The sequence below is a fragment of the Gobio gobio genome (assembly GCF_949357685.1).
Source record: "Gobio gobio genome assembly, chromosome: 15".
In the NCBI taxonomy this organism is placed as follows: Eukaryota; Metazoa; Chordata; class Actinopteri; order Cypriniformes; family Gobionidae; genus Gobio; species Gobio gobio.
The window spans coordinates 18,306,638-18,318,794 of NC_137108.1; the positions used below are offsets into that span (position 1 = coordinate 18,306,638).

Here is a 12,157-nt window from a genome sequence, read left to right on the forward strand (position 1 = left end):
AAGCGTATTGTCTTTAAATCCTGTATTCATGGGGTTAACTTAGTCTAATTGATGTGCTTCTTAAATTTTATATATTCATATAATTTATTTTAGCATTATCTATCTAAATATCTATCTATCTACAACATCTTTGTACCTAATAATATATATATTGTACTTTTGTACAATATCGTCTAGGATTTGTGCAATATAGCATATAGCCTGCTAATCTCACACAACCAAAATAATAATTTAATAAACAAAAAGCACAACAATTTATATTGGACTAAACTGAAAAGTTCACTCTTATTTTGAACCTGCACACGAGGAAGAACTCTGATCAAAAGTGAAAGTATTACGGTTCGTGTTTGTAGGTTAGCCTAGCAGAGCTGTTTCATGTCTCTGAATAAAATGCGTTTTTGCTCACTTAATGTAAATATATGCATATGATAAGCGACATCTAGCAAAATTATTAGTTTATTGTCAGTAGAGCTGCTCGGTGGTGATGTTAACCATCCTCGTCTTCCTTTCGTCGGTTTATGGTGAGTTTTCGATATTTACTCGTGTACCAATATTGTTTTCAGCCGAGCTGCTTCCATATATTCGCATTGATATATTGTATACGAGTTAATGTAATGTGAACGTAATGTTTTACGACGTTAAAGCGATTCATGTTTTTTGCTTTCGGTTCTATTTTCAATATTGTGATTTCGGTAGATTTGGCTCCCCCTGCTGTTGAAGTGAATGTACTGTCCTAACTACTGTACTGACGTCACAGGGCTGGAGGGAGCTGATGTGGTCCTGTCCTGCTCACTGATTGAAGAGGGGGGAGGGATGGGAGGCATGATGGGCGGGGCGATGTTCAAGCGCACTCCCTCCACTCTGGTATTCAGGGATCTGGTTGGGAATGCTGATCTCTCTCCAGAGCTTGTGACCCCATATAACCCCCCCGAGACCCCTAATGCTGAAGATCTGATCTTTGAGTTGATGTGTAAGTGCAGTGAACCGAAAGTCAGAAATTGAATGTCTAAATTAAAAATAAATAGAAAAACATATAGAATATCTTTCTTTGTTGTTTCTCTCCCCCACAGTCCCATCCATTCACATTCCTAATGCAGACTTGCTTCTTCATGCTGATTGTAATGAGCAGGAGGTGGTTTGTGAGATCAGCCGTTATGTTCCTCGTGACGCTGATATGGATTCCCTGCCTGCTCATTTCATTGGCTCGGTTCAGCTGAAGGGTGGCGGCATCAGCCTCACTCTGGTACTACAGACCCTTCACAGTGAGACAGAACAACCCGACACGCAACCACTTGTGCAGAGTAAACTCAACCTGACTCTCAGCCAATCAGGAACGTTGCTGACTGAGGGTAATGTTGTAATGTGTTAATAGTGTTGGTCTACTTATAGTTTCCTGTGTAGAGCTATCTGCTATATTGAAATCCAAGGAAACGTGTTGATGGGGGAAAATTATATTTCAGCCCTTTTTACGTTCCACTTATAAACTTAGTGTTCCCACTAAAGAAACTTTCTATTCACTCGCAAAAGTATTGAAACATAGTTTCCCCTCCCACCTCTTATTATTTCCATCACTATCACCATGTTCCTATATGGGCTCCGTAAATAAGTTTGGGTCAAATTAAGAAAGCTACTACATAACAAGAAGAATCGAAGTAGTAATGCTTTCAAAACACTGCTTCATGAAACTTTGAAACCTTTACTTTCTGTCTTTTTTGTATCAGTGGTTCAGAGTCATAGACTGTTAAAAAGATTCATTCCACTGTAGAAAAATGAAGCCAAAATATCCCAGAAACGGTCTACATCGTTCAGAGCCTGAGGTGGAGCCGCGATATTAAAGGGATAGTTCACCCAAAAATGAAAATTAGCCCATGATTTACTCACCCTCAAGTCATCCTAGGTATACACATTCATGACATTCTTCTTTCAGACGAATAAAATCGAAGTTATATTACAAAAGTCCAGGCTAATCCAAGCATTAGAATAGCAGTAATAGTTGCTCTGTTTTTGAAGTCCATAAAAAGTGCATCTGTCCATCAAATAACGTGCTCCACGCGGCTCCGGGGTGTTAATAAAGGCCTTCTGAAGCGAATCGATGCGTTTGTGTAAGAAAAATATCCATATTTAAAACTTTATAAGTAAACTTTCGGCCGACCGCTTCCCTGTTCAATTTATGGAAAAACTATTGAAAGTTCCCCTGCCGATCTAAAGACTAACGCGACCAGGTCCGCTCGTCATGACGTCACGTACGCATCTTGAGTTTCAATTTCAACATTCAACACTTTTACATGGAAGGCGGTCGGCCGAATGTTTACTTGGTAAAGTTTTAAATATGTATATTTTTCTCACACAAACGCATCGATTCGCTTCAGAAGGCCTTTATTAACACCCCAGAGCAGCGTGGAGCACGTTATTTGATGGGCAGATGCACTTTTTATGAACTTCAAAAACAGAGTTTGATTAACTATTAATCAAATTCTAATGCTTGGACTGGACTTTCGTAATATAACTTCGATTTTATTAGTCTGAAAGAAGAATGTCATATACACCTAGGATGACTTGAGGGTAAATTATGGGCTAATTTTCATTTTTGGGTGAACTATCCCTTCAAGGTCCACACTCCCACTCCTGGAGACTCAGGCCCTGTCCCAAATGGCACACTTCATATGCACTTTCGGTCTTGTGGACTTACAATGGCTGCAGTGTGCGCATGTCTGTTAAGTCCATGAGACCGTAGGGTGTCCCATTTGTCATGTTAGGTGTCAGAAGGGTGCTTGTGAGCGCCCCCCTTTGCGGTCGATATGTCCCCTCGATGCGCACTTTTGGCGAGCCCGCACTGAAGCGAGCTCCACAGCAGACTTCTTCCCGACAGTCAAAGCGGCGTTACGTCACAAAAGTGCGGACTTGTAGGAACAGGGCCTCTATCGCAAAACACAGCTTCTAAACCCTCGTTTTTCTAGCATCAAATAGACAATAACTAACTAACTAAAACCAAACATACTGGTAAAAGGAACACTTGAACAATTTGTAGGCGTGATATGAAGACAGAAACCATCTTCATAAAAAAATTATAATTTGAAGCATGGGCATCGGAAGCAAAAAAAAATGTGGGTGGGTCCTCCAGTAAATTTTTTTTACTGGAGTAGATGGCATTTATTTTAAGTACAAATATATCGCCTTGTTTACTAAACGTCTGGTTAGAACAGACAAAATTAAGAAAATCAATGAGTTTTTGAGAGTGGCAATAGAGTAGGGGTAAAATGCTTGGAATGATATTTTGATGCAAATCGACCTGAGGTTCGAATCCGCCTTTTGCGGAACTCACTCTACTCCCTTTTCCCATCACATGCAGATAGGAAAGGCATTTATTTTCAATAAAAATTAAGAGAAGTGGAATTAAAGCGTCTAACGTGTTTTATAACGTGTTCATCGGTTAGGGGTTAGGGTTAGGGTCACATGACATTTTGTTATCTTTACTTTGAATAAAATGCTAACATTTCCACTTTTCTACTGTCCAGTGATAATTTGGAAAGAAAACAGAATGGAAGCCAACTGCAATGAATGCAGCTTTAATTGCCTTGAAAGGGGCAATTAATTGCTACACAGAACGTGTTTTTTCATTCCATTGCGCTACTTTTCTATCGTTTTTAATGTAAACATCTCCCTAGTGTTTGACTATTGTGCTCGCATCTCGTTTCCATACTTTTGCAGAGTGTAGTGCATGACGAGGCTTTATAAACGCGGCAAAAGTTTAAATAACCTTTTAAAAGCGCGTCTCTAGACCTGCACTGACCTGCGTCTCGCGTTTTAACCGCAAAAATGCGTCCTGTGTGGATGACCCTAAACTGCTATACAAGATATAAAGTATTCTTATTTCAGTGCTATTATTTAAGCAGACAGTTTGCCTCTCAACTTGGTATGAATCAAATATTAATATTATTATTTACAGGATACATGCGAATACAATACAATTCAATTTAATTCACAAATTCACACAAATATTTCTGCCCATTTTCGCTCGCGTGATTGTCAGCCTCTGCTTCTCTGCTACAGACTGAACGCCGTTACTTATAATCCTGCAAATTTCGGGTGTTATTTTTGTGATTGTTTGGAGCATTCTACAGACCTTCATCAAACCTTTCAACACAGAGCCCACCTCAGATGGTTTTTAATTAATCAATACACAAATCGTAAAAAACAGATAAACAGTCTCTGTTCCTAAATTCTGATTGGGTGGGCAAGGCAGACGTTTGGGTGGGCTCAGCCCACCCCTGCCCATGCTTAGAACCGAGACGATAAATGTGAGTGGGTCCAATATCATTGGTCGTAAAAAGTGGGTGGGTCTTGTCCCACCCACATACAATGGTTCCGGCGCCCATGATTTGAAGTTTAATTGGAATTTTTTTGGGTTGGCTTGTGTCCCATTTGATTACATGGAGAGGGTGGTGTTTATGACCTATACTGCTAAATGTTTTGGATTCACTTTTGGGCCCTGTCCCAAATGGCACACTTCATACGAAGCTTGCTTCAGTTCGAGCTTGGTAAAGGTGCACATTGACAGCAAAGGGGGCGCTCGCGAGCACACTTCTGAATCCTAAAATGACAAATAGGACACCCTACGGTCTCATGGACTTAACAGATACGCGCATGCGGCAGCCATTGTAAGTCCACAAGACTAAAACTGCATATGAAGTGTGCCATTTGGGACAGGGCCAAAGCGGCGTTACATCACAAAAGTGCAGACCAAGCGGGTAGCACTCCTCTCAGAAACTGAAGCCTCTGTGCCTCGATCCTGTCATTTTAGGCAGTTTTTATCACGCTGATTTCATTTCAAGTGTTCATTTTTTAAATAAGTTTAGTTTTAGTTAGTTATTTGATGCTATAAAAAACGGGGGGTGTGACGTCATGATTGACAGCTGAGATTGACGGCTTCTCTGAGTGAAGTTGTAACTGAGGCACTAACAGACTTTTTTCTGGATGTTTGGGAGGAGATTGGAGCTTTAGCTTTAATTTATACATTTCCATAACTGTTTATTTCACACCAACATAATGTATTGCTCTGCATCTGTAAGAGTGTGGGCGGGCTTTTGATAATTGCACCTCTACTTCCTGCTCTCCACTGCGCAGACTCCGGTCCGAGATCACTACTGCGCAGACTCAGTCAAATCTGCGCAAGATGTCAGCGCCGTGTGCGGCCTCCGAAAGCTTCAACTCAGCGGAAGTCAATGAAGTCGCGTCGTCCATATTTTTTTACGGCCTATGGTGCAGACTGGTAGGAAGACCGCAATGGTTAAGAGTGCCATTTGGGACAGGGCCTTGTATGGTTCGGTGGCACATATCAAATTCCCCAGGTCATGTGATTGTAGCAAACGACACTTCGCTATGTCACTTCAAAATCATGATGGTTTGGTTAGAAGGCATTGATCTGATGTCTAATGATTTTAACTGATCTAGTTTTAATTCATTTAATGAATTTAAATACCTGTGCGTGTATAATACAGTTGCTCTCCATATGATTTTCTAATCTTACTTTTTGCATTGTTTGTAATTACTTTGATAACATTTCTCCTCCTCTCTCTCACTCTCTTCTTTATATCTCTCTACCCAGTTGTGTTTGTGGTGTTCTCGCGTGTCCCATCCGTTGTGGCTCCAATAGGGGGTGATGTGCTGTTAGACTGTGGCTTCAGACAGAAGGACTCAGTCCCTGGGCAGGAAGTGGCACTTGAGTGGCGCTTACAACATAGAGGAAATGGCCGTAAAATTCTTCATATGAAAGCGAAAGAGGTGGAGACGGACATGGCACCAGATGGTAAGTGAGAAGTATTCAGATAATTAAAGGAAATGACATCTTTGGATGCTAAACATCACAATCCTATTGTACACTACAGTATTTGTGGACCGGGAAGGCACCAGCGCTGAAGCAGATCTTCTAGTGAGGGACGGTAATGCGTCTCTGGCTATGCAGAGGTTAGAGGTCACAGATGAGGGCACGTACATCTGCACTGTCGGCTCTGGCGAGTTTCAGACTCAACAGATCGTGCAGCTGCACATTACACGTGAGTCTTCCAGAATGGTCAATATGTACCTCACCTGAGATTTCCTGACATTCTTTAAAGGTGTTTCTTTATGGAAGCTTATTTCTGCCACGGAATTGCAAGATATAAACTTGCAACTGCGAGTTATAAAGCCGGAATTGTGAGTTCACTTATTAGCAGAATCCTGAGAAAAAAAGTCAGCTTATGTAAGTGGTACTACTTGACCCGCTCCAAGCGGGATTCGAACCGGAATCTCAGGCGTGGGAGGCGGGTGCGATAACAAGAACGCTAAAAACTGCAGCCTCTAGCATCTAGTGCACCTCTTGAGGCCAGGGGAGGGAGATTTAGGGGGGTAAGAGTAATGTAGTGCAGTAAGAGCTGTGTGTGTGTAAACCATAGACTGTAAAAAAATATGGACGTAGTGTCCGTGACGTCACCCATAGGATTCTGAGGAGCAGTTTTGAAGCGTAAAGTAGGGTCAAGCTGGCTGTTGCCATCTTGGCAGCGCGTCACTCCCCGATAACAGAAAATGGGCAAAAAGGCGGGACGTGGGCGGAGCTGAAGGGACGTGATGACTAACAGACAGCAGACAAACGGCTATCCACCTGTCACTCGTGGCCACGCCTTTAATTATGCAGAACTTTAAGGCTTTATATAATGTAAACGAATGAGTTATAAAAAAATTCACCCCCCTCACAGTTGTCATGAAGGGCAAAATTAGCCGTATAGACCAAAACCACAATGTACAATTGTACCAGGCAGTAAACATGTTTTAATCTGCTGTAAAGTTGGGCATTTTAACATTGGGCTCAATGAGATTCTGCTCCCTTCTGGAGCCCTAGTGGCCAGTCGATGAATTGCAGTATATGTCACTTCCATATTGGCTTCAAGAGAAACTGCGGGAGGTTTCCGCTTGGTGTAAACCTCACTCCCCTGGCCCCCGCCTCCCACGCCGGAGACCCCGGTTCCAATCCCGCTCGGAGCGGGTTTGAGTAGAACCGGTTACACACAACTCTGACTTTATATCTCATAATAAGAGATATATAGACTCACAATTCTGATGTTTTTTCTCTCAATTGTGTTTATATCTCGCAGATCTGACTTTTTTGAGATATAAACTGCGTGCTACAGTATGAAGTCCGAATTGCGAGATATAGTTGCAATTCTGAGAAATAAATTCAGATCTGCAAGATATGAATGTGCAATTCTGACAATTTTCTCACAATTGTGAGTTTATATCTCTCTTAGAATTGTGATATATAAAATCACCGGTGTGAGTTATAAAGTCAGAATTAGGAGGGATAAACTTGCAATTGTGAAAAAATGTAATTGTGAGATAAAAAGCCATAATTACCCTTTTTTATTCTGTGGTGGAAACAAACTTCCATAGCTATGGGCATGGAAATAACTCTTAAAGGGATAGTTCACCCAAAATTTAAAATTCTGTCATCATTTACTCACCCTCAAGTTGCTCCAAACCTTTTCTTTCTTCTGCTGAACACACAAGATGATATTTTAAAGAATGTTAGTAACAAGACCGTTGACGGCACCCATTGACTTCCATAGTATGGGGAAAAAAACCTATGAAAGTCAATGGCTAATGTCAACGGTTTGGTTACCAACATTCTTTAAAATATAAAAAATTTTATTCAGCAAAAGAAAGAAATTCATACAGGCTTGGAGCAACTTGAGGGTGAGTAAATTATGACAGAATTTTCTTTTTTTGGGTGAACTATTCCTTTAAAACACTTTCACAAATGTATTTAATTTGTAAACTCAGCAGTTGACACATCAAAGGAGAATTATCAGTTTTTTTCTGAAAGCCATTACATTATTATTTCAAGCATTTCTCAAATTATGTATTGTGTTTCAAACAACGGATTGAATGGTGTATATCTTTGTAATAAAATGGCAGACTCCTTTGTCTTGCGAAGCCAAATTTCATTAGTAGCATATTTGCATCCTAATAAATACACACAATTCATATTTTCATATATTTTGCATAATTAAGCTAAATTTGCATAAACATAGCTTTCTTTACTCGTCGTTTTTCAAACATTTTACTTCCTATTTTTATAATGGAATTTCATAGTTTAATATTGAAAAATATTAATATTAAAACTGGAACAAGAGTAAAAAATGCAATCTATAAGCCAACTTAAAATGGATATGAAAAAAATTAAAGCGTTATAGGCATGATAAAAAGTTTTAATTTGAGCTTCATAAAACAAAAAGGAAAACTGAAATCTGTTTGTTTTTTTAAAAGTCCAAACATTGGATATACAGCAAGAGCCCAAAGTTGAAGAAACCCATAAATTGTCCACATCCATAAATACTAAATGTTGCAGTATGTGAAGGTAAAAAGTCAAAGATTCCAATCTATATCACCCTCTATATTTACCCAGAACCTCCACACGTCACACTCTCCGAGGAGAAGCTGATATTTCAGGATTCGACACCTCAGAAACTGAGCTGTCACTGTCATCGTTACTACCCTCTGGATGTGCAGGTCAGCTCACTTTCAGAACAGCCAAAATGTACAAACCCAATTACGATCTTGTTGTGATGGCTTTGGAGTTGGGCATTTGCCCAGTTTAGTGTCCTGACGGCCCTGTGTTCCTCTAGGTGGAGTGGTTTACCCAGGCGCCCTCTGCAGAAGAGCCTGTCTCTTTGACAAAAGAATCCTCCCTCTCCAGCCATCGGCAGCACAACGATGGAACATTTTCCCTCTCCTCATTCCTCACCCTACGGCCTGACACGCACCCGCCGGGGACGGTTGTCACCTGTAGGGTCTCTCATTCCGCCCTAGAAACATCGAGTGATGTCAGCCTGACTGTGGACAAACCTGAGCCAAGTAAGAGATTTTAAGTTACCCATGATGTTTTCACAAGTATGATTTTTTTATGTTAATCACAGTCACACAAAAAAACAGAGCAATTTTAAAGTGCCCCTATTATGCTTTTTCGAATATTACCTCTCATGTATATAGGCCTATAGCTGTTTGTGGATGTAAAAGGTTTGCAAAGTTTTAAAGACCAAAGTGCACGATAAATAAAGTTATTGTCTCCTAAAAGAAAGAAACTGCTGAAATGAGACGTCCACAAATCCAGTCTCACTTCCTGTTACATACCTATACTATATTGCCAAAAGTTTTGGGACGCCTGCCTTTACATGCACATGAACTCCATAGGGTTTAATATGGAGTTGGCCCACCCTTTGCGGCTATAACAGCTTCAACTCTTCTGCGTAGGCTTTCCACAAGGTTTAGGAGTGTGTTTATGGGAATTTTTGACCATTATTCTAGAAGCGCATTTTTGAGGTCAGGCACTGATGTTGGACGAGAAGGCCTGGCTCATAGTCTCCGCTCTAATTCATCCCAAAGCTGTTCTATCGGGTTGAGCTCAGGACTCTGTGCAGGCCAGTCAAGTTCCTCCACACCAAACTCACTCATCCATGTCTTTATGGACCTTGCTTTGTGCACTGGTGCGCAGACATGTTGGAACAGGAAGGGGCCATCCCCAAACTGTTCCCACAAAGTTGGGAGCATGAAATTGTCCAAAATGTCTTGGTATGCTGAAGCATTAAGAGTTCTTTTCACTGGAACTAAGGGGCCAAGCCCAACCCCTTAAAAACAACCCCACGCCATAATCCCCCCTCCACCAAACTTTACACTCAGCACAATGCAGTCAGGCAAGTACCGTTCTCCTGGCAACCGCCAAACCCAGTCTCGTCCATCGGATTTCCTGGCAGAGAAGCGTGATTGGTCACTCCAGAGAACACGTCTCCACTGCTCTAGTGTCCAGTGGCGGCGTGCTTTACACCACTGCATCCGACACTTTGCATTGCACTTGTTGATGTAAGGCTTGGATGCAGCTGTTCGGCCATAGAAAAAAACATTCCACAAAGCTCTCAACGCACTGTTCTTGAGCCTTATTGCACAGGTGGCAGCCTATCATGGTACCACGCTTGAATTCACTGAGCTCCTGAGAGCGACCCATTCTTTCACAAATGTTTGTAGAAGCGTCTGCATGCCTAGGTGCTTGATTTTATACACCTGTGGCCATGGAAGTGATTGTAACCCCTGAATTCAATGATTTGGAGGGTTCTCTCAATACTTTTGGCAATATAGTGTATGTAAAAATGTAAAACAAAATTGCATAATTGCCAGTCTATGGTCTTCATTGGCTGCCCGTGGACAATGTCTTCTTTGGCCCGCCCTCAAACACTGTAGTTGTAGCTGAGGCCTGGAAATGTTTGGTAGACATCTCAAGAAGACGCTGTTTTCTGTGCTGTGAAAGCAAATCCATTTTGCATTCACTTCAAAAGTCACGCTGGAATTGATACCGTAAAACTGAAACGATCATTACAGTTCGTATCACATTCTTTCAGAAATTAGGTGATGTGCAATTTATAATATATTATAAGAAAATTAAAGGTTTTTTTATTTTTATTTTTTACATTGGATGCATGTAAACCTGTTGTAGGAGAGTCCAAAACCAAATTAGGAACTTTTAAAATAGCATAATAGGGGCAAAATAAGTTAGCAACACAAGTTAGTGATTACTGCAAATCTAGTCAATGTCTTAATTTAAATATTCATGAACTCTGTTGCAAATGAAAGCTGTTGAACTTTTTGAATTTAACAGAAAAAGGCTTCTGGACCGTTATCATAATGTTGGTGATATCAGTGCTGTTTTTGTATCAAGCATTCAGAGGTGCAGGTGAGTTTCGTTTTTTAACACCTCAACATGTAACAATACATATACAATATTAACTATATATATTACCGTTCAAAAGTTTGGGAGCAGTAAGATTTGTTTTTTGTTGTTGAAGAAATTAACACTTTTTTTCAACAAGGATGCTGTAAATAGTGAAAGTAAAGACTTTTACATTATTGTTAAAAAAATATTTTTTTTTTATTCATCAATGTTCCCAACAAAATATCAAGCAGCACAACTGTTTTTAACATTGATAATAATAAGAAATATTTCTTGAGCAGCAAATCATCATATTAGAATGATTCTGAAGGATCATGTGACACTGCTGCTGAAAATTCAGCTTTGCCAAAGAGAAATAAATGAAATTTTAAAGTTTCTTTTTAAAATAGAATACATTTATTTATTTTTGATCAAAGAAATGCATCCTTGGTGTGCATAAGAGACTTTAAAAAACAAGAAAAAAAATCTTTTGAACGGTATTGTATACCACAAAATAGTGAGGGGACTTAAATGTTAAATGTATTATTATTATTGTTGTCTTTTAAGAAAACTGAGGACCCATCTTCATGAAATCTTGGAAGGAGCCATTTTAGTTTTTACTTCATCTGCCCCCAACTGTCTTCCCTGGATTTATTTTCATTCAATCATGGTACATTTATTTAATAGAAGTTAAATGTCAAAAAAGTTCAGTTTCCTGCCTAACTTATTCTATAAATGTCAAATGAATTTCATTGTTTTTCTTCTGTTGTTCTGATCTATTGGATGGTGTTTATTTGTTGTACATTTTCCTTGTTTTTGTTAAATAAACACAGAAACAGATCAGGTTTTGTTGATGGTTTTACTGGCATCGTTTACAGTATCAGGGACATACAAGCATGCTGTTTATGCCATTACAATCTAATCCTGGCATCAGGGCTGATGGCATTACCCCTCTGTTATGATATATGCTTTCATTCATTCATATTTATACACATAATAATTTGTCATCATATTGAATTGGTCTCAATTGGTCTTACAAGATAAGTATAGACAAGTCTACAGTATCCAACAACAGAACAAAATATAAAAATTTGTGTTGACGAAGGAATGTGAACCAACAGCTGTAATTGCATGGCAGTATAGATTATTGTTTATGCTCTTTTTGCATTGATTATCTGTTCGTTTCTGTACATTTCAGTACATTTTGGCAGGCTTGTAGCATTCACAACTTGTTCCCAGGTGAGGCTTTTGTCACAGTACCAGAAAATGAGGCTTATTTTGTACAGAACAGGCAGTTAATAGTACTAAATAAACATATTACAAGTAAAAGAGTCTAACGGTGGGATTATTCTGCCATGCAAGTCAAAAGACAACACATGAACTTCTAACACCCTACGGTTTCTATGTGTACCTACATATCATTTTTCC

The 12,157-nt window shown here is 39.7% G+C and overlaps 1 protein-coding gene across 2 annotated transcripts; it reads left to right on the forward strand.

Moving 5' to 3' along the window:
* Positions 1 to 294: 294 nt before the first annotated feature.
* tapbpl (TAP binding protein like) lies at positions 295 to 12,054 on the forward strand. Of its 2 annotated transcripts, none has more exons than XM_079837524.1 (9): positions 295 to 521; positions 758 to 970; positions 1,071 to 1,349; positions 5,606 to 5,806; positions 5,886 to 6,053; positions 8,438 to 8,541; positions 8,658 to 8,886; positions 10,679 to 10,753; positions 11,297 to 12,054. In XM_079837524.1, exons 1-9 carry the CDS (start codon positions 485 to 487, stop codon positions 11,302 to 11,304), a joined length of 1,314 nt encoding a protein of 437 aa, XP_079693650.1. In that variant the 5' UTR covers positions 295 to 484; the 3' UTR covers positions 11,305 to 12,054. The 2 variants fall into 2 exon arrangements, with proteins under 2 accessions (XP_079693650.1, XP_079693651.1); XM_079837525.1 differs by having other exon boundaries at positions 316 to 521; positions 697 to 970.
* Positions 12,055 to 12,157: the final 103 nt, after the last annotated feature.

Bases quoted from the DNA above. Each gene is read 5' to 3' on its own strand.
- tapbpl (XM_079837524.1), top strand. From the start codon at position 485: ATGTTAACCATCCTCGTCTTCCTTTCGTCGGTTTATG. The intron at 5,807-5,885 runs GTAAGTGAGAAG...TGTACACTACAG, and splicing joins GACGGACATGGCACCAGATG to TATTTGTGGACCGGGAAGGC. The intron at 8,887-10,678 runs GTAAGAGATTTT...TGAATTTAACAG, and splicing joins TGTGGACAAACCTGAGCCAA to AAAAAGGCTTCTGGACCGTT.